At 42.7% G+C, this 21,727-nt stretch overlaps 1 protein-coding gene across 4 annotated transcripts in view; it reads right to left on the minus strand.

Moving 5' to 3' along the window:
• Window positions 1-21,727, minus strand: part of MAD1L1 (mitotic arrest deficient 1 like 1) — a 354,867-nt gene that overhangs the window by 142,070 nt on the left and 191,070 nt on the right. For all 4 annotated transcript variants that reach the window (XM_064673155.1, XM_064673156.1, XM_064673158.1 and 1 more), the window contains one exon: window positions 15,448-15,538. In XM_064673155.1, the coding sequence (XP_064529225.1) occupies window positions 15,448-15,538 (91 nt within the window). The remainder of the gene's footprint in view (window positions 1-15,447; window positions 15,539-21,727) is intronic.

Genomic DNA, 21,727 nt, shown 5'->3' on the forward strand with positions numbered 1-21,727 from the left:
AACAAGCAAGCTATTTTCCAATTCTCTCTCAGGAAATGGGAACGTGCAGACTGACAGTGGACCCAAGGTTGCTTAAAACCTGATCTACAACCTGGCTGCCAGGGCTTGTTGCAAGGGATTTGTAATCTTCAGCCTTGGCTGGTCTCTCTCAGACACACACAGCCTTTGAGCAGCTGTGACAAGCATCCCAAACATCACAGCAGAAAGAGAGCTGCTGTGGGAGAGGCAAGCTGGAGGAAGAGGATGCAGGTGGTTTCTGTGCAAAGCACAAGTGAAAAGAGCTGAGAAGGTCCCTCCATGGGACTGTGCTGTTGCTCTTAGACGTCAGCAGATCCCTCCTAGGACAAGCAAGAAAACCAGCATGAGGTAAGGGAAGATATTCCAGGCTCGATTTAAACGCCTTCATCCATTGCAGTCACATTTACCAGAACCACCTGAACTCTCCATTTATCACCTCCCTATTTTAAAATTAATCAATACCACTGCGGGACAGCAACTTTCTGAGTAAGTAGAAAACAAGATGGCCTGGAGCCTTGGGAAATTCTCCTTGTTCCCCACCAGCTTGATACCAGCTCTGATCCCGTGTCTGCATCACGCACAGCCCGTGCTGTAACACTGCCTTAAACAGTGCAGCAGCAGCCACTACTTCGCTTCCAGCAGCTCAACAAGCCTCGAGCTGTGAGTAGAGAAAGAGCCCCCTCTGCTTGCTCCTCCACAGCAGTGTGTGCACGGGACTAAGGGCTTAATAAACGGGAAGGACTCCCCTGTGGAAGGAGAATGTGGGACGTAGGAGCTGTTAGCTCCATTATAAACCCAGGAGTGTGTGTGTTGGGACAGTTTTGAAGGGGAGAATGACTACTTGGGAAATAGAAAAAGGTGCAGTCTGCAAGGCACACGCAGGACTCCAGCTGTAAATTTGTGGTGTCCAGGTGGCTGAAAGGCAGTGAGATCGAGGGACTGAGTTCAGCTGTACTCCGTGGGCACAGGCAGCAAAGTGCCATCCAACTGTCCAAAGAGTTTATAAATGTTTGACAAGAAAAGCTGGGAAGGAAGTTAACTAATTGAGGAGAGTCCCCAAGAGAGGGATGGAGGGTGGCACAAGTGCAACAAGGAGAGGAAAACACGAGAAACAACTTCTGTACCCCCCTGACACCCTTGGTTTTTTTCAGATGTGTAATTCCTGTGGGAGATGATCTCAGGGATTGAGTGTCGGAGACCATCTGAATCTTGTCACCATAACAGCTGATACCAAACCTCCTTCTAGAGGAGATACACCCACTGGGAATTAAATATCCTGATACAGAAAGGCTTTAAAATAATTCTGCCCTTTCCTTTGCTCAGTACTCTTGCTAGCAGTGTACACATTAAAAATAGCAGAGGAACCACACACACTAAGACAAACCACAAGTGTTTGCATTAAGTTTTACTGACCTTGTATGTAAATCAGCCTGTAAAGCCTGGTAGGTCATTATATACTATTCAATTACTACAGCAAGCATCCATCCTGTGCCTTTCACAGTGATCTGTAGCCTGGAACAGGTTCATAAACAGCTCAGAAAGGCGACTGCTGTAGATTTCACTTAACTCCTTATCTATCTGCTTTAAACGGATTAAATGACTGTGTCATTAAAATGCTTGAAGTAAGCCTTTGATCATAAACTTCTCATCATTTTACAGTTATTGAATCTGATCCCTAATGAATCTTATTCTGCCATATTTCTCTGTCTCTGTTCCCAGCCTTGCTCCCCATTAGTCCTGGTTCCTCAGTCCTAATGCGACTGCTTTGTATGCCCGACCACTGCCTCCTTACAGCCCTCGATCGTAGCTGCTGATTGCCCAGCCCAGAGGAACGGATGAAGTGCAGGAATTTCATTTGAGGAAGGGTCAAAAGGAGTGAGAAAATAATCCACAAAATACAAACCACACAGAACACCCTTTACATATTCACCGCACAGCTGCGTGACTGCAATTCCTTTCCGAGGGCCCTGCACTGAGCGGAGAGGGGGGATTCGGGCACTGCGTTCTCCCACAATTTAAGGAAAAAGGACCTTTTTATTTACACAGTAAAGGAGTACAAGAAAAAAAAAAAGCACTATGAGGTCAGGGGATTTTCTGCCACAGAGCACCATCAGATTTTATCAGCTGCAATGAAGGATGCATCTGATCTCGGTGCTGCAAGCGCCCCAACACAGACACCAGCCCACGTCTAATCAAAGCAAAGGTAAAGCCACTGCAGATCCTGGGAAAACGTCACCAGCCTAATCAGAAGAAACCAGGGAAAATGGAGGGAGACAAAACATCCGATGTCCTGGTCCCTGAGCCAGTGGTGTTGGTAGTAATGAAGGAGAACAAATGTTTACTGTTCTGCAATGACCAGTAAGAGATGTGGACCACGTGGGTTTCACTGAGGTCATTCTGCATTCAAAGTTCTGTTCCAAACTCAATCAGGCTACAAACCCAGTTATTTAAATGTGGTGCTAAATCTCATTTCCTGCACCAGTTTAGTTTTGGCAAATCCAAGGGAATCACTAGGGCACACATGTGAGAGCTGGCAGGGGAAATCTGCAAGGAGTAGAGTAAAGACAACAAATAGAGGGTCTTCTGATGCAATAGACATTTATAAAAGTATTTTTTAGAAGAGAATGTCAGTACTGGTTATCCTAAGCCCTTATATTTTCTCCTTGAGAAGAAGACAACCGTTTTCTGGAATTTCAGAGACCTTTTTTAAGGGAAGTCCATTTCCATGAGGCACAGCAGGAAGAGTATGCCTAGGAACTCACGCCAGGCTATTGTTCAAAACAATGCAGAAGGACTTCATGGTGAGGGCAGCGCTTTTATCCTTCAGTATCAGTAGACACAAAGGAGAAACAAGGTCTTTCTAGTAGCCACAGGAGAGGAAAGGTACTGTGCAATGTCACATGAGAACCAAACGCCTGTTTCAGCTGTGAACTCTATTAAAGTCACATGAAAGTGTTAAACCGAATGCTGAAAAACTGCACATTTGATATGGAAGAAGCCTATTATGTCAACTTGCACAGTCCTTGCCAATGCAGCACACTGACTAATGTTAATCATTCTGTGTTCTAATTATCTTACCATTATAGCAATTTCCCTGATGATCATCCCTTTTTTTTCCCCCCTTTTGCTGTTGTTCAGTGTTTTTCAATGATGCAGGCTGTAAGGCTTGGACCACCTCTTGGCCATCGAGTGTTTCCAAAGAATATACCAAAGGGTGTGTTATTATCTCTCTCCATCATTCCCTTGGCTTATCAGGACATACTTCGTACTTTTAAACAAAAGGGTGGGAAAGAGGCAGATGCTGCTTTGCTTCTGTGCCCTCACGTGCTGTGCCCTGAAAGAGATGGGCTGTGGAAACCTCCCAGCTGAGCCAGTGCTACCCTCTGTAAGCACTGCTGTGGTGACAGAGCGTAGCAGTGTTGGCGACGGTGGGACAGCAGGAACCAGCATCCTTGCTATGGCCCAGCTGGAGTCAGACTGCCTTAGTAACTGCAGCAGAGCAAGAATGGATTTATTTTCTGCTTACTCCAGTGGGAGAAAGAGAGAGGCCAGATTTACCCAATGGTCCCATTTCTACCCCCAGAGCACGAATTACTTGCAGATTTCACAGTGAGTAGATAGAAGCAAAGACACAGACAAGCCCCTTGAACCAAGGAAGTGATGGTCCTTTCTGCCTCATCACCCTCATGTACATATAGTGACATCTTAATTAGCTTACCCTATGTCTGACAGACATCCTGTGTCATGCAGAGAGAAACAACTGTTTCCTTCCTACCCTCACAAAATTTGGGAGCTTTAAAAAAACCCACCACCAAACAACAAAAAGACAACAACCCAGTCCCCTCTCCCTTCCCACCCAAGCAATTCAATTACTTGCCAGACAGCACTAAGAATCCATTAGAGAAGAATATATTCTGCATTTACTGTGGAAATCTCCTGGTGATCTTATCTGTCTCTCAGTTCAAGCTCAAAGCTCAATTGTTTTTTTCTGCCAGTGCAAGGAGACTTCAAGCAGCACTGAAATCTTTTCAGATGGGGAGAGTCATCTCATCTTCATTTTGATTTTACAAGAATAAGAGAGATTTATGGATAAACTGAAACAATAAGAGGAATGGCTGTGGGGCAAACTATTGGATTCTGAAGGGCTTTAACTGCTCCAAGCAGCAAATTCAACATTTTCCTGAGCTATCTGCCTAAAGAAATAAATACTTCAGAAACAGCCTTGCCTAGTTACAAGTTTTCAAGCTATCATTGAGTAAAATGGTAGAAGGGCATCATCTCTAACTTTCACACATATCTAAAGGACTCAGACTATCTTTTTGATCCCCTAGAAGCATGGAACATCAGTAAAGAGTATTAAGTTGAACGAAACAGCCAAAGAGCTGAGACAGGAGGGATGAAAGCACAGGCTTAGGAGGAATACACTGGTGAATTGACTGACAGGTCTGGTGTGCAGTATGTCCAGTATTTTTTTCTCTGAGATGCTCAGAGAATGGACCACATAAAAATCTCCAGGTACAGATGCAGGTCTAAGACATTTTAAAGAAGTGTCAACAGCAGCATCACACTAAGAAGATATCAGAGATTCTGAGAAAGCAGAAAGGTCAAAAGACATTGCCATTCAATCCCCAAACTACTTGGCCCTAGAAGTTACTGTTTATGCACAGCCACTGGGCAGCACTGGGGAAATCATTTCATGTTATACAATCACTGTTCCTTCCCACCATCCACCTGAAGAGGATCCTAATGAATGTTTATGATGCTGCCACCTCCTTCATTTCAACTTCTGTGAGCCTGAGGGGAACAGTCTGACAGCTGCCATTGTTGTAGCATAGCCATGGAAGAAGCCACAGCCCACACCCACTGTCTGTTCTCCCTTCTAAGCAGTTATTTCCCTCCCTGTTTGGCCACCTTTACCATCCCATCCCTCTGACCACACTCCAGTCGGATTCTGTTGAAACAATCCCAGTGCCACTCCTATTTTATGCCCATATATATCAAGTCTTGTCTACATTTAAAAACAACAGCATGCATTCTAATAATTGTCTGTAAACATATATATATGTGTATATATATATATATATATATAAAATTAAATTCCGTGGTGTTGTATTTAAATGTTCAGGCAGCTCCACCATGTAAACATTAATCATAAGAGCTCACACATATCTAATCACACTTTTCCTTGCTCACTGAACAGACTGACCTATGAGCAAGCCCTGACTCCTTGGGAAATAACCTTAAGGTCAGCAACTCTAGCTGTGATGGATCTACAGGGAAGGCAGCTCCGCAGCTGAGCTCCCTTGCAGAGGGTTCTGTCAAGAGCTTTTCACATCCCCCTACTCATAAAAATGAGAAAATTTCTGTAATTACTACTGATTGCAACTGTGGTAGTACTGCACAGAGAGAAAGAATGTATCCACTGGAAGACAACCAAAAATACACAAGAGGACCTCTGGAGAGCTCATCCTTGCTGCACAGCCTTCATGTTACTGTTTTTTTCAAGTTTTTCATCTTACTAGAGCCAGAAGCACAATGAACCCACTTTTCAAAAGCAGAGTCTTTGTTCAAAAAGGTCACAATCTCAAGTGAACATCTTATGTCATGTCCAACATGCACAACAGCTTTCAGGGAATTTTTATTTCATTTTAAATGTCCTGCCAAAAAATCCAAAGAACAGGCACAGAGCTTCTGCATCATTTAGGAAACGTGGGGTTTAAGTGCTGATCAGAGGAAGCAGCAGAGTTCCTGATGGAGCTGAACCCCATGTTCGGGTAAATACAGATGTGATGGAGCACCTGGGAACACTCCCACCTGTATGGAAAACAACTGGGCTTTACAGACACCTCTGCTCCTTTCTACACACAGAACCACCTCGTGTGACACCACTGATTTTTTTTAAAAGATACTCTTCCTACAGCATTTCATTTCTCCTGCCATCCCAACTATCTATCCTCATTTACAGAGAACAGCCTTTCTACCTAAATTAGGCATCGTCTTCCATTCCACTGTTACCTGTCTTTCAAATCTAGGTAGGAAAGCTGTCAAAAACAATTACTTTTTTCTGACTAGTCTGGATCTACATCTCTCTAAAGTCTTATCAAATAACAGCAAATGGAAATTGAGGCAAATCTGGACTAGGAAGAGACTGTATCACGATCTGACTGCATTCAGATGCTGGAAGAGATGCTCTGACATTGGGGAGTTACTTCTCCCCACACACACCCCTGGGTCTGCCTGGGCACACCATGAGCTCTGATCCCTCCCAAGCCTGGTCTGGTGAGTGAATGCTCAATGCAAAGCATTTGAGTGACAGAGGTACGTCAAGTTTCCCTCCTACTATTTGATAAAATTCTCCAGGGAAAACTCTTTTTTTTTATTTTTAATGTAAATCTGTGCCTCCACGTGTCAAATAGGTGGTAGGTCAGTCTGATCAAAGGGAAGAGTTCTGGGATATGTAAGATAACTTATCAACATCTCACATGCTTGGATCCCCCTGGCAGAAGTCACATGAAGGAAACATGTTTCTCTGATGAAAGCTGCCACCTCCATCAGGGGCTCAGCTCAGAGCATCTCCCCATTTCCTCATGTCTATTTTAACATCATTACAACCGCTGCAAACTCTTCACTGTGACATGAAACAGGCAGATTTTCCTCTTCCCCTCATCACACACAAAAAACATTGCTAAACTCTGACTTATTTCTTTTCCATAACCTGGGTAACACATCCTGGGCTTCTGTCTCTCAAGAGATGGTGTCGAGTTTTCCGCATACCGAGTAGTAAAGGAAAAATGTGGCACCATAACCAGAGTATCTTCATCAGAAGAATAAAACTGCTGGAGAATATTATGGAAAACTTTGATTTGACAAAGACCAGTGGCAAAAAGCCAGACCACAGCAGCAGAAGTTGTAAAGACAAGGGCAGCATGAAACTGTGACCTATTACTTTGTTTAAATCAAAAAACTCGAAAATAATTGGGTCATCAAACAAAGGCTGAAATGATAACAAGTAATGAAAAGCTAAAAGCCCAATGTGGAGAGAGCTGTAACTTAAGAACGTGGTACTCATAGAAACCTGAGAAAAAACACAAAGCTTCAGTAAACAAACCTCGCGAAGCATTATTTGCTGTACAGGTCTAAATGACATTTTTGTTTTGCTTCTGTGACATGGCAGCAGAATTCAAAGCAGCAGAAAAATAATGGAAAATGAAGAAAGAACAATTTAAAACTAATTTGTGCCATCGAATGACTACAGAGAAAAACAAGAAAACTATAAAGGGACAGTCACTCTTATCACTTCCTGAAACTTTGCTTTTTCTTTGCTGTATGATAAAAGTAAGATTAGAGGAGTTTAAAAGTGAAGTCTCATTTTAAAATGGTTATGTCTGTCTCCTCAGCCTTGGCTTTCACCCACAGGGTGATTCTGGGGATCAGTGAAACACACAGGAGTCTTCTGGAGTTGCTGCTTACTATACTACTTTACTAGCTCACATTATAAGTTTTTGGGTGGGCATTTTACATACTCAACTCTGAGTTTGACTGTGTAGCCGTAGTTACTAATTTTTGTACATCCTTGATCTTTTTACCAAACAAGAACACCAAGGATTGGCGTCTCTGTCCCCATCCTCTCATGAAAGCAGCGCACACATACAGAACACCCCAGATTTAGGGGTTTAGTGACACCCTGCCATGCAACCAAGTCTTGCAGGACTTTTAAAACCTCATCAATCATTCTGCAACACCCACTCAGAAAACTAAGGTTTGTTCCAAGCCAGTTTCCTTGTACCACAGCAGGACTGGAACAATCTCCCAGTGTTTGCCCCTGCAAAACAGGATGTGCTCCAGGAACAGCCTCCTCCTCAGTGCAGCAGCACCTCATCTGCATTTTGTGCTCACCACTGATTTTTCTACTCTAGCATGGATGGCACCTCTTAAAGTTCGTGCTTCATGTGTACTGGTACAGCAACCTTTTCCAGCAGGACATTTCCCATGCCCCAGCTCCCTCTCTGCTTGCTCTGAGGTCTCTGTGCTGCCGCTCAGGTACTGACACTCAGCGCACTGACCTTTCCTGTTTCAGAGCTGTTCAGGAAATCCAGCGTTCACCCTTCCTCCCCTTCTGCTCATCTAATGAGCTTAGTGATGCCACACAACTGCTGATATTTTCAAGGGTAGCAGCAGAGGAACATTAATGAATTTATTCTGGATTTTCATGTTAAATGTATTATGCAAATGTTAATCAGTTTCTGCAGAACTTTGAGAAAGGTGTTGCATGAAATAAACAATACGGTGGCAGCTCTGGCAGTAGAATTTATGGAGCTTCAGGTGTTTAATATTCAATGTGCGAATTCCTTTAAAAAAATTTTTTTTAAAGGGCATGTTGGTAAAACTTCCCTGCACAAATGCGAATCTGTGCACTTCTGGTCCCTGATGTTAACAAACATTAGCAAGTCTGTTCTGAGCGTGTCCTTGTTTTATTCGACATCCACTTTGCACATCACATTTATCAGGGCCACTGAGGCCATCAAACAGCTTCTCCTTGAACCACCTAATGACAAACCTACAACTTGCTGACACGTTTATGTTTCTCCTCTCCACTCCCACGGAATGTTTCTAATTTCTGCTAATTCTAATAACTGCAATGTATTTAGAATTAACATGTACAAATATTTGCATAGCCCCAGCTAATTCAGTGTCACGTAATCCCCAAGGGCTGGATCACAGCAAGTTCTACACTCCTTCTGTGTTACACCGGTTCTGGGATATTCTTCACTACCTAATCCACATGGCATAAGATACATGATGTTTTCTCCCAAATAACAGGTATAATCCTTCTAGCATAATTTATAGGCACATTAATGGGGAAGCTCTTTTCCCTCCCATTCATTTGGGTGGCACTTTAGCACATCCCCTTAGCAGTTCACTGTGAACACCAGAGACACCCACGCAGCAGTCTGGCCGTAGTTTCAACTAATTAGCTCAAGTGATAATTGAAATGAAGGTGTAACAGCACAGGTGCTGCTCACACCAGCCACCAGGACATGCTGGGTGACTCCATGTGCTCCTCTAACCCTGCCTGGCATGTTACTACTGGTGCCATCCCACCTCCAGTGCTGTTGTCACCCACAGTACCAGATTCACTTGGTCCCTGCTGCAATCCCAGCCAACTTGCTGTGTGAATACGCTCCAGTGTTCTATGCAAGCATTACAGATCTCTGATCTGTCATAAATTAATACCCATCATGTCTTCTATATGCAGTTAGCAGCAGAGGCATTTAGGAGTCATGAGAAGACTCCTGAAAATGTAAAGGCAGCTCCAATTACCTGAAAATACCTTTACAATGAGGTTAGGAATTACAAATGCCAATCCTCGAGTGAAATGTCTGTGCTGCAATTGAGCTACTGGATCAATAACTGATAGAGATGGTATAAATTTAACCAAGGCACCACAGATGTTTATCACATGTTTTTCATCAGTGTTTTGAGCAAAACTGTGGAGTGACCCACAGGGTGGTCTCTGCCAATATACATTTGAGCAGATAGATACACTTCCTCACGTCAGTGAAACCCTTGTTGCTGCCTGTGAAATTTAGAAGATAATCTTTGCCTGTAAGAGATGAGCTTATTGCTGATAAAATCTGGGAGTCTACAGAATGGATCACAAATTGCTCTGTTCCTCTTCCACTCCCACATGCTCCCATGAAACTCAGTGCACTGGGTGAGTGGGGCAGCACGATATGATATGACCTTCTGCAGTCCTGGACCTGCACTTCTCTCTCATCTTCTCTCTACTGGTCTCCTGCTGCATGTTTTCAGCTATTCTATCTCATAATTAGTCCCTCTGAAGCCCACATAAATTTGTTCCTATACCTTGCCAAAAGCCATACCTGACTGAAGAAATGCCAAGTGGTTTGTCCAAAACCATTTAAAGAAGCTTCCCCCCCACACACACACAGAGAAAAAAAGGGCTGAACTTGGCTACCTGAGGTTTTCAATGGGGACCAGCTGTGCCACAGAGGCTAACACAGACCTCAGCAGGCACAGATGAAGGAAAAAGGACAGGAAGCTTATGAAAAGGGAGAGCATGGAGATAATCCAGGAAGAAGACTCATGAGCATCTGAGGTGAATCAGGGAACCTTGAAAGGTTGACTATGTCCCTTTAAATTTTGTAACAGTGTCAATGATTCATTCATCATTCTTCACTGGTCACAAAATGAACAGTTAGACTGTTAAATAACCTCAGCTTTGCCTTGGGTTCTTAACTCCAAGATAGTCAGTGCCTGGCTGCCAAAGCCCTAAACATAAAATGAGTCATTAATGCTTAAAGAGGAAAAACATTCCCTGTCCACCTTCCCTTGGGGTACAGCTCCCAAATGGTTTGTTAGTCCATCAAAATACAGTACTAGAATAAGGAGACCAGCCCAATCACAAAGGCTGCAGAGATAAGGGAAAAGAGAAACAAGTGAACATTCTGGATACCCAGCACTTTCAGCATTTATGGACATTTGACTTCTGGAGAACCTAACCCAGCAGACAGCATTCACCTACTCTCCCTGCAGAGCCTCCTGCTGTGGTGGGAGCAACCATCACAAGTTCCTGATAGCTTAGGCAGGCCAATTAAAATGACCTAAAGTAGACAAGTAGAGCAAATCTTTAGACACTCACTCTATTTGTATCAAACTGTACCAATTATGTCAGCTACTCTTACTAAAAAAATTATTATATTTCTGCTTGCAGAACTTGCTTTTCTCTTATCTTCAAATCATTACAGCTATAGCACTACTACCACCGAAATGGACAAGTGGTTTATGTTTTAATTTGTGCAAAAATAATCACTTTAGGCCTGGAAAAATCTAAGATTTAATTTAACCAGATTAATATCTTAAAATGTAAAATGGTCGATAACAATAGCAAAGTTAGACATTTAGAAAGGAACTCCTGCACATGCATTAATGAACACCTCAAAATACCTTAATGAAGTCATGCCAGAAGGAAAAAATACCCTCAATACTTTGTGGAGTATATTTTTTGCAGGCAATTCCTTCAAGGACACTGTAATAGGGAATTCGATCCCTTCTAGTCTGACAGCAGAATTTAGCATAAATACCAGCTTCTGTCTGGGGAAAATTTTCTGATGACACTACCCACACTATGTAGTTAAGTCAACTCTTTCTGAGCTTTGAGATAATAGGCAAAAATCAGTTATTTCAATGTTTACCAATAATATTCCATTTTTAAGACTGTTGCTGTCTTACTGGCAGAAAGACCGAACACAACAAAAACAACTATGAGCAGAGGCATCACACTCAAAGTTGGACTATTCAGACCCTTTAAAACTTACCCTTGTTGGGTTTTGCCTAGTCCCTGAGATCCTCCCCCAGTTTTCTGCCACCCTGTTCAGGTCTCCTTGACTGCCAGCATCCACAGGTGATTCCTTTTACTCAGAAACAAGCAAGAAAATACAGACTTCTTCCATTTAGCCTCATAAATACACATGCACACGCTAGAAGGGATTAGACTGCTAGCTTGGCTATGGGACTAGAGGTGATTTTCAAGCCCAAACACATCTCAGTGTAAGAAAAAAACAACCCCCTCCTTGCCTTTTATCCATATAGATCCACTTATCTGAACTGTAACTGGAGTTTCATTTTTCTCACCAACCAGCTGTGAACTAATTACGAGGACTTTAACTAGTCCTGCTCCCTCTCCAAGCATATGGATCCAATTAAGTCAAACTGCAGCTGATTTTAATCAATCTTCCTTGAAGCAGCCAACCTTGAAGAATCTCTTCTTCAGTTCCAAGAGTAGAGGAGAGCAGGAAAAGCAGGAGAGTAGTATTTGCATAAGGAACACTTCACATCCGCTTGGTTGCCTGTAAACACAAGGCTCCGAGCAGTAAGAAATGCTAATTGAACACTCCTCACAAGTCTTTCCTCCCACTTTATCCCAAAAGCACTGATTTGATCAGTCTCTTTTGTTCCTGGCATGGAGCTGCACTTTTCCATCAGCAGCTCTGGAGGACAGTGGAGATCATTTCAGATAACTGAACAAACCAAACCTTTCCCTGAAATCTCTCTCTGCCCACAATGGGGCAAGCACTGACAGCCCAGCTTTCCTGGAAGCCTTTTTTGCTTCATGGGAAAAAAGAAGGGTAAGGAATGGAGATAAAATTGTCTGTTTAAACCCACTCTTTTCATATTATTTGAATCCCTCTCCTGAGCCACACTTCAAATGTTTTCCTTAAGATAATGTCCTGGACACCCTCAACAGGGTGTCATTTCTCCACAGTTCAACATCTCTCGTGTTTTGTAATCTGAGGGGTTTATTAGCAGTAAAGACCTGACCAGTGAGTAATATCCATGCTAAAGTCTTTATACCAGTGAAGGAAAATCAATGCAGCCTGCAGCCAGGTGTCAAGAGGAAAGGGGTTTTGCAAGATGGGGTGCGTGGAGGTGGAAAGCACCTTCAGGCATAATTCACAGCTGTCCCCACACAAGAACAGAATACAAAGAGATGTCAGATGTTATATACACTGCTGGGGAGAGCTATCAGTGTGTCAGTTCACCTGCTAATACTGAGCTCAAGGAGTGTGAGTCACACAACACAAAAGCACTTTTCCAAGTGCTCGCTTGCCCTCTGGACAGTCCATCAGGGTCCCTTGCTCACAGAGTGGCCTATTTTGCAGAAATCAGCAAAATTCATATGCCAATGCTCAGATACAAAAGCACATGAGGAGGAATTTCTTCACAGAAAGAGTGATTAAACATTGGAACAGGATGCCCAGGAAGGTGGAGGAGTCACCATCCCTGGAGGAGTTTAGGAAAAAACACTGGACGTGGCATCAAAGCTTGGAGTTGATGACCTTAGAGTTCTTTTCTAACCTAATTGATTCTGTGATTCTGTGAAGAGAAGGCAAACATTTTTGAAACTTTACTCCTTTCCACACAGCAATACAGTCAAACTGACATTTTTAGTTACCAAATATTTTCTGTAATTCCATAGATTTCAAGCACCACACGCAGCTTTGGGAACTCAGTCCAATGTAAAGCAGTCAGAGCCTTAATTCTACAACCTGCCCTTCCAAATTCACAGCTTTAATATGTCCCTTCTATGTATCTTTCATTTGGTAGATACAATTCCAGACTCAGAGGTTTTATTTAAAAAAAAAAAAAAGAAACTGCAGATAAAGATTTGCCAGAAATTGCCCTCATCCTACCTTGTTTAATGTCTCCCCCTTCTCTTACCCCTTTATTTGATTTGAAGCCATGCTTCTCCCATGTTTGTCCTTTCAGTCATCTTTCTGTTCAGTAAAATTTCCTTGTGATTTCAGCACATAGTTTATCTTGCTTTCTTTTCCCTTCATGATACAGACCTTATTTTAACCCATCATTTCCTGATGATTTCTTTCAGAGATGGGAATAAATAACATGTCAAACCAGCAACATTTCAATGACCTTATCTGAGTGTCTAATGACATTTTCAGCATATTTGCTCAGCACTGATAGAAGAGGTAAATTTCTAAGCTTACCCTTAACTTTGTGGGTTCCACTCTAACAAACCTTCTTTCAGTGTGTTTGTTAAGAGTCATTCTAAGCTTGGCCTGTCAAGATATTCGATTCTCAAGGTGAATAAAAATTGGGAAGGTTGATGTTTTCCCCTCTGAGGAGTTCTTGGCCATTCAGGTGGGCACACACTGATCACTGACAGTTTAGCATTCAGCTCATATATTCCTTTAATTGCACTTTCCTCTCTACTCCTCCTTTCAAAGAAGCTGCTTTTGGCATCCAGTGCTCTAAGACACAAGTCAAGTGAGAAGTTAAGGACGGGGGAGCTACCTCCTGTTAAATACAGAGTTAAAGCCATGTCCCCAGCCTTGGCAAAGGAGATGCAAGAGCAGGACTACCTGAATTCAGCTCACTAACTTGTCTTTTGAGGGACTGGCAGATCTCTCTTTCCTAGACCTGCTACTCAAGACTTGGCATCTCAAGAGCAGTATGAGCAAACAAAGCAGATTCTTGTGATGTCTTGAGACATCACAAAGACAATAGGGAATTCCTCTGGTCAGGCCTTCTTGGAAAGCCAGTATTCACTGAAACACAATGCAGGCAAATTAAACATGACCTGAATTGTAATCTGCCCTGAAACCAAAGCTGCTGTTGTGTTTGTTGGAGACCTAAGCATCCAAACACCAGCCCAAAGCCTTCATCTCCTTCTGATGACTGAAACCCAATTAAAGGATAGCTGGGTGACAGGTTTCACACTAAACATGGCTCAGCAGAGATGCTCAGCAGCTCTTAGCTCCCCGCTTTATCAAAGCTGTCGCTTCTCCTGTCTCCAGGAATTGGTAATAAAAAAAAAAAGATTTGATTCACCTCTAATAGATGTCAGGATGAAATCAATGGTCTGTCTGAAATCCGAGTAATTTCAAACCTGCAGGTTTTCTACCATGAGGCATTTTATACAAAAACAGGGAAAACAAGAGGAAAAGAAAGGAAAACGAAGAGACTAAAATTGCTGAGTGTATCAGAGAGAACAGAAGGAAGAGATAAACTGTTTACAGCAGGATGGGCTTTGATTAAACAAACAGGCTCAGGTTCTTGTTTGCTCCAGCACCTTTCAAAGAGGAAACACTACAAAAGTTTGAAGCAACTCCCATGCCCCTCTTCTGCACAGGAGAGCTGTTCTCAGGGTGACAGCAAGCTGAACAGTCAGTCCACTTATCTGCTGCAGGTACCCTTGCTCTCCTTCAAGGAGGGTAAGACTTCATGGATCTACCCAGAGTGAAAAGCTGAACACCTTCTGCTGCAGAGGACAGCACTTACCTTTCCCAGGGAAAGGTAAGACACAAACACAACAGCACAGCAAAAGGAACACACCTTCCGTCCGTCTGACTCTGCACCCGTCTGTGGTCTGAAGATGCTGCCAGCTCATCCTCTCAACAGCACTGCTAGCTCCTGGCTTGGAAAACTCCTACATAATGAGGCCACACACTGGTGGTCTCTGCCTCCATTGCTGCCAGCAGCAGAGTGGAGACCTCAATACCAACAAAATTCAAAATTTCACATCGGCTCCATGCAGTTAACCCTGTTTACGCTCCCACTTTGGCATGAATGAATTTGGGGACAGACAACTTCTAGCAGTGGAGTTACTTAACATGTAGCAATTTTTAAGGCTCCAAGAAGAAGAAGTTCTAGGGAAAGGCATTGTAAAAGACAACTGCAGTTGTGTGATTGCATCTGACATCACACCACTCCAGTAACACAGAGACACAGGTGTGCTGGTGCAGCTGGCACAAGCTCCCCAAAGGTGCCTTGCCCAGATTGAGGGATGGGAAGTTCCATGCTGGAAGCATTTGGTCACATCTGTTAGAACAGCTACAGTGCATGGACCATGTCAGGCTCTCCAGCTGCTCTGGACCTCCACATTCCTACCTGCACAGTGAGCTTCTCCAGTTTCATTTCCAGAGATCTGTTCTCCTCTGCCAGCTTGCTGCGTTCAGCTTCCAGCTCCTCAATTTTCAGCCTGGGGAAGAAGGGAAAATTAATAGACTTTGTGTGTCCCTGCATGGTCCCACCACAAATAACCAAATAAAGCATGAAATCACAAGCAGTATCAGATTATTCCTGTATTCAGTACCACAAAGTCACACTACTGAGGCAGCTGAAACACATGATTAAAAGTGACATGTTTATATGATGAAAATATAATTTGTAAAAGTATATTAAAAATATACAACTTGAATATAAAGCAAATTCAGCTTGGATACCTTCTGAACCACACACTGATCCTAGACCATCATGTTTAATAACCGCCAACAGCTAAAATCTCCATGAGGCATCAAATCTCTTTTTGATCTGATTTATACTTTTGGCCTTCAAAACACTCCTTGGCAGTAAGTCCTACAATTTAATTATGTGCTGTATGAAAAATTAGTTCAGTTTGTTTTATACTTCACATGTGATTATTTCACTGAGTGCCCGTTAGTTCTGCTTTGAAAAGTCAAGAATTATTGTACTGCACTCCCCTCTCCACACCACATTACAGGCCTCCTCTATTATTTCCCAAAGAATCTCTGTTTACTCTTTCCTCACATCAAGGATTTTCCATATTTCTTCTCATCTTTATTGTGCTTCCTTGTTCCTTCAAGTTTTATACAGACTTTTTGCTATGAGAAAAGCTGGAAGTGTAAGCAGCACTCAGATTTTTTCAGTGGCACAACGAGGATTTCTGTTTTATTCTCAACTTCTTTTCCAATAACTCCCAGTATTCTATTTGTATTTGCAGCTACAGAACACCTACCTGATATTTTTACAAAACTGTTCACAATAATGTAAGATCTCTTTCTTGAGTGACAACAGCTCATTTAGAGCTCAGTGTTGTGAGAGTAAAAGTAAATGTGGTTTTTGTTATGTTCATGAGTTTGGCAATTATTGACGTACAACTTCATTTCCCATCTCGAGAAGCATTGTGAGATTCTTCTGAAACCCTGAACATTCTGATAAGCTGAATAATTTCATATTATCTCAAACTCTGCCACCTCACTACCCACAAACTCCTCTTTGTGTTGGACAAGTTCCCAATAAAAACTATTCTTGGGTCTAGTGGAAAACCCTCAGCACTGTAAAAACATTTATTCTTTGATTTTCCACCTTTTAAATTTGAATTACATAAGCAAATTAATGGAAGAAAAATGCATGAAGCTTTACAAACTAGAAAGATAATATAGTATCTCTGGCTCAGGAAATCCTGGAGACAAGGCACTAGAAGCCAGGAGAGCCTCCTGACAAGGCACCCCAGCAGCTCTGCCCTGTTCACATGGGCATCCACCATTGGTCATCCCCACAGACAGTACACTGGGACAGCTAGACCTCTGGGATTTTTATATTCTTAATAATCCAGCAAAGAACCTTCTTTCTTATTCCATCAAATAAAAGTTTCTTTGTGACCTTTGGCTCAAAGCTTTTGGAAAGGTCAAGTACATTAGATCAACCATATCAACCTTATACAAATGACTGGTGAATCCTTCAGAGAACTCTATCAAACTTGTTAGGCAGGAGATATATACATATAAAGCATTGGATATATCATTTTTGCTTGCATTGAAGTACAGAGTAGAAAACCTTGATGCTTCTTCAAGACCCTCACCTTTCACATGTTAATTTCTTGGAATGAACTCTTATTATGCTAATGCATAATAACATGGATCTTTGCATTCAATTTTCTCAGGATCCTTTTTCTGGAATATTTTTAAAAAAATTATCTTGCTTGATAATACTCACTTTTAAATTATCTAAATTAACCTGAAAATCCTTGCACCATGACAATAAAGAATGCACCCATCTGCCAATATCCCAACATTATGCAACAGCAATTTCAGGTACAAGGAAAAAGTCATCTCTCCTGTTCATCGGGCAAAAGTTACACACTTTTCCACAGAGGCTGGTACACCATGTTCAGCACAGAAATGTCTCCTTTTTAAATACGCAGCTTGGATTGCTTAAATTATTTGTAAGCCTGACCCCTGCTGGCAATTTTCAAATATTATACAGGATCATCTTTTTTTCACTCATGGAAGCTTCTAAAATGCCGTGGTGCAGTTTTAGCACTACCTAGGCCATTAAAAAAATATCATCGATATAACTTCCAGAAGAGACACAAAACTAGTGGGGATGGAGGATGCTGGAACAGAAGACTGAAAAGGTCGGGACAAATGGAAATTCAAAATGGAATTAATGCTCTTAACAGCGCCTTTCTAAATGGATTGTGGAACAGGCCACAGAAAAAGAAACGCTTTTCTCTGAGGAACAACAGCACAACAGCTCCTGAAAGGTCAGAGCCAGACACAGGACTCTCATCAGTACTGTCTCCCTACTTGACATGCTGAATTTTAATTTGGAACAAATTTCTCCTCATCCAGCCTCACAAATAAGCTGTGATGTTGCCATCATCTGCCTGCAGAACTTGTCTCCGTGTGGAGGTTGAAGCTCGGGCCTCTCAGTTGCCCTTTAAAAAAATCATTCACAGCAGTTGCTAGAAAACACTTCTCAGATCTGAGACACAAGCAAGCTGTAACAAGGGTAGGTTCAAGTCATTACATTTTTGTGCTATTTCACCTGCAATTTTAAGATTCAACAATTTTTTCATGCCTTTTGTGCCTCACTGAAGAGCAAGGGGTGAGTCAAAGCCTGGGGCACCAGCAATCAGGCAGCAGACATAGAATCCTGAAATGATCTGGGTTGGAAAAGACCTTAAAAATCACCTTGTTCCAACCCCCCTTCTAACACCTTCCACTAGACCAGGTTGCTTCAAGCCCCATCCAACCTGGCCTTGAGCACTTCCAGGGATGGGGCAGCTACAGCTTTTCTGGGCAATCTGTGCCAGGGCCTCACCACCCTCACAGGGAAGAATTTCTTCCCAATATCCCCCCTAATCCTGCCCTCTGTCAGTTTGAAGCCATTCCCACCTGTGCTATCAGTGCATGCCACGGTCAAAAGACCCTCTCCAGCTCTTTTGTAGCCCCTTCAGGTACTGAAAGGCCACAATAAGGTCACCCTGGAGCCTTCTCTTCTCCACACTGAACTTGGTTTGACCAAGCTCAGTCAGACTGCATCCTTCATGACCAGCAGCAGGCACAGGAGCCCCTGTGAGCTGAGGGTCACAGCCTCTTGCCCCTGAGCATGGCCCTGGGCTCACCCCCCACATGCCTGCTCTTTCCCAGTGTCCCAGCCATCGGAATATCCTCCTTTCCAGACACAATGTAGGGCTTCCCAACACACTCCAAGGGAGGTTGGCTCACCAAGGCACGAGGAGCTCCATGGCTCTCCTTCAGAGACAAAACTTGCTGCTGAGGACCAAGAACATTGCTGTAATGTTTTTGTACCAGGAGGTTTTCAGGACTGACTAGTGCTTTCACCACTTATCCCTCTTCTAACCTATTTTTAACACTGTTAAGTGTCCTGGATCTCCAGTGGGAAAGCGTTAAGAACCATTAGCAAACAGTTTGTGCTTTTCTAGCTTTGCTTTCCAGCCCCTTGGGGAACTCTTCCCAGTGGCAAAGAGAGAGAAGCAAGGGAAATCCTATCTATATATAAACACAGCAAAGCATTTGCAGCTAGTGGTTAAGATATGGAAGTCAAATACTGAAAAATATTTACTGGCCTGGCACTTTGAATTTTTTCATTAATGTAAGTTGAGGTCCTGCCTTTGGAAGCACCAGCCTTGGTGCGTGTCCCTTGTGTCTTTCCTGTGCAGACACCTGCACAAGAGAGGGGATACCCCAATTTGCATGCCTCAACTTGTTACACATGGGAGTTACCCTCAGGTGGGGAGAACAACTCAAGATATTCATGTGAGAACATAAAAAGCAGAGTACAGAAAGATCTGGGTGCAGCACAATCATCTACCAGCCCACTGTTTAGCTCAGAACGAATCCTAGAATAGTTTGGGTAAGAAAGGAACTTGGAGATCATCCAGTCCCACCCCCTGCCACGGGCAGGGACACCTTCCACTACATCAGGCTGCTCCAAGTCTCATCCAACCTGGTCTTGAATGCTGGTAACTAATCTAAAAGCAGCCTTGTAACATGAGAAAGGAAGACACATCAGTTACTTTCAGAAAAACTGACACCATTCTCAACTTTTGTGATACAAGGGAAAAAAAAAACCCAAAAAACATTTGATTTAATCTCTGGAGAATTCAGGAATTTCTCCACACAGGGTTTTGAAAACATAAAATATTTACACTCTAGCAAAGATCTGTTCACATTTCTCGAAGACTTTTCCTGCATCAGATGCAGACAGCTTAACCCAGAGGCAATCACTCCACAGGCACAAGGAATTTCAAGACACCTCCACAACCTTTCAGAAGATCAAATTCAGTGCAAGAACAGAGATTCATAGGCATTTGCTCAGACTTGTGGATTTTCCCACTTTTAAAAGCCAAGCTTTATATTGCCTCCACTGTATGTTTCATTAGCTCAAATTAGAAGAGGGAACAAGCAGGAAGAAAAAAAAAACAAACCACAACCTACAGCTTCAGGTCTCCTGCAGTGACACTTGTGAGAATCAGAGACATCCCAACGTGTGTGTTCCATCTGTATAAAAAGTGCTTAGATCATGAGACAAGGCTGCTCCTATTTTAGAAAGAAAAAAGGGGGGAATCTGTTTGATTTTCAACAGCATCTAGGCACTCCAGAAGTCTCTCTCAGTCCAGACCTCTTCAGTGGAGTTAACTGGTGAAAACTGCCCCCCATCACCCTTTTATCTTTGTTTTATTTGTTTTTAATGCTCTCAGCTGTGTTATGTGATTGCCTGTGGAGCAGCGTGGATATCACCAACAAGGACATGCCTCATGGAGGCCCCATCTGCAAAGAGGACATGGCCATGTGGAAAAGCTATTGCTGAACAGGAAACTATTGAATGGAGCAGAAAATGTATGTGTTGGGAAGATGCTATTAAGGGATCCAGATGGCATTGAGATGGTGTTAGGAGCAGAGCAGACAGAATTCCAGCAAGTGTGACTAATGGGCATTGGCAAGGACATGAATTTCTTTTGAATTACTGTAACTCTACCCAGTCACTAAATCCACAGAAAACATTTAGGATTTACTGGGGTTGCAGTTTGACAGCAGAAGGAAAAAGTTCAGATTTGTTCCAGCTGAAAGGGTCCTTCAGCTGTTGCCACTTAAGTCTTAGGTGAAGTTCTTTCCAAACATATTCCTTGTATTTATAGACTATGAAATACTAGTTTCTGCGCAGTTATCACCTTCCCTCTTAAAGCTGCTAATGCCTAAATGCTCCCACAGTGCAAGAACTCAACAGGTTGACCACTGTTTCTTTTCAATAGGATCTGCAGAATATAAACAAATATGATTTCAGAGGGAGCAGCAAGAAGTGTGAGAAATGACAGCATTAGCACTGGCTTTTATTGTCTCTTCAGAAACGATGATGCTGGGAGAGAGTTTCACATTTAAAGTTATAAAAGCTCTGACGAAAGAGCACTCTGTTCTCAAGAGAAGGAGGAAAAACTGATAAAGTCTTTCAAGTTTCTGGCTGAAAATTTACTTTCCATACTAAAGAAAAATGAGACAAAAGATATATTTTTAAAAGCTCTCATTCACTCACAGCGGGTGAATACAAATTCAAAGGATTAATATGGATTTTTTTTTTCTCCTTTATGTCTCTCCTGCTTTTATTTTCAGAAGTTAGCTCCTAACCACGGGGTCTAAATGGAAATGCCTGGAGGCTCAGTCCAGTCCTGTTCTGCAGACTCCCCTCGCTGGCTTCTGCTGGTTTTCCTCTGTTTTTCACATTCCTCAGGGGAGCAGCTAACGGGTGAGTCTGGGCTCACTGCACTGTAGTTTATGGGATTTCAAAGACCACAATAAACTACAGAAATGGAAATAACTCCTTCATAAGATGTGGCATTTCTTTCCCCGCTTTCCAATCTAGAAATGTGCATTCTTACCCCTGTTTTCTCCCAGAATTAGTTTCTGGCAGTGGTCTGTAGAAGAAAGGAGTAACAGTGGAGCTTGTGTTGGTCACTTCTCCTTAGCAGCTATGTAACATTGAGGCAACTGATCCTGTTGAGGCCCAGAGGATACAAGAGGAAGATGAGCAGAGCAGACCTAATCCCTTCCCATTCTGATCTCTGTTCTCCTCCAAACCCCTTCTGTGCTTTAATCACAGCTACCAACTTCACTGCTGCTGTACA

The sequence above is a fragment of the Pseudopipra pipra genome, chromosome 16, assembly GCF_036250125.1.
Source record: "Pseudopipra pipra isolate bDixPip1 chromosome 16, bDixPip1.hap1, whole genome shotgun sequence".
Classification (NCBI taxonomy): domain Eukaryota; kingdom Metazoa; phylum Chordata; class Aves; order Passeriformes; family Pipridae; genus Pseudopipra; species Pseudopipra pipra.